Source organism: Trichinella spiralis (genome assembly GCF_000181795.1).
Source record: "Trichinella spiralis strain ISS 195 chromosome Unknown Scfld6115, whole genome shotgun sequence".
Classification (NCBI taxonomy): domain Eukaryota; kingdom Metazoa; phylum Nematoda; class Enoplea; order Trichinellida; family Trichinellidae; genus Trichinella; species Trichinella spiralis.
In genome coordinates this window covers 276-1230 of record NW_003533054.1, presented here as the reverse complement: position 1 = coordinate 1230, position 955 = coordinate 276, and the positions used below count along the sequence as shown (strand labels likewise).

Sequence of the window (955 nt, the reverse complement as noted above, 5' to 3'; positions counted from 1 at the left end):
ATATATATGAAAATAATACCAGTATTTACATTATTTCAAAATAAAAGGAAAGTAGAAACAGATCTATTTATATATTAAAATAAACAGTTTAAGTTGAATGACTTCAAAACATTAGAAATCAAAGCACGAGAATATTGAAATGTGTTCACTTTACCTGCACCCAAAATGGATCTCCAGGATAAAGAGCAATTTGTCTGCGCATGAATTTCAAATTTTCATCCAAATATGCATAGAGCGCATCGCAGTACGGTCCCGCAGTGTAGCAGTAGCCTGCGATGGTATTTTTCCAGTGTTTCAGAATGAGCGACTGAGTTAGCTTCCCTTCTAAAACTCCAGCTGCATATGCTTGTTGTTCATTGGATGCATATTTCCTAGTTTCGATTTCCAAAAATGACCATCTAAAAATATTAATCCAATATTTTGCATTTATTTATTTGCCAATATTCTGACAGTTTGAAAATTCAATTTAAGAATTCAGAACATTTTCAAATGCCCAGTGCTTTTATCCAGGAAGGTAATCAGTTGTAAAATTAAATACACTAACTTTGAAATATCAAAGCTTTTTTCAGTGGATTTTTAATACGTATTTAATCAATTTTGCTGATTATCAGTTGTGTTTTTAAGAATGATTGTGAAAAAATAAATAAAAATATTGTTGTATGCTTGAATAGCACACATACATCAAAGCAATTTGCAAAAAATACTTTTGATTTAAAGCTTATGTGTTATGCTTTTAATTTTACAAAAAAATCAGCGTTAAAACAGCCGCTCACAGATAAATAATATGTAGCTGCTGTTTGCTGAAAAAATATAATAATGAATTTTCTCATAAATTTAACAAAGATTTTATCTTCTTAACTATGTATAATGGTTGCTACTACGATCCGTTGTTTGTGATTGCTAGAAAAATTGAAAGCAGGAAGAGTATTTTGAAATTTACAGACTGAAGCTGTAT

General features: G+C 29.7%; 1 protein-coding gene across 1 annotated transcript; it reads right to left on the bottom strand.

Annotated features, from left to right (window-relative positions):
- Positions 1-154: 154 nt before the first annotated feature.
- Tsp_14112 (conserved hypothetical protein) lies at positions 155-398 on the bottom strand (the record flags this gene model as incomplete). The annotated part of the gene is made up of 1 exon (XM_003366355.1): positions 155-398. A coding segment is annotated over one exon (244 nt), but the record flags the coding sequence as incomplete, so codon positions are not given.
- Positions 399-955: the final 557 nt, after the last annotated feature.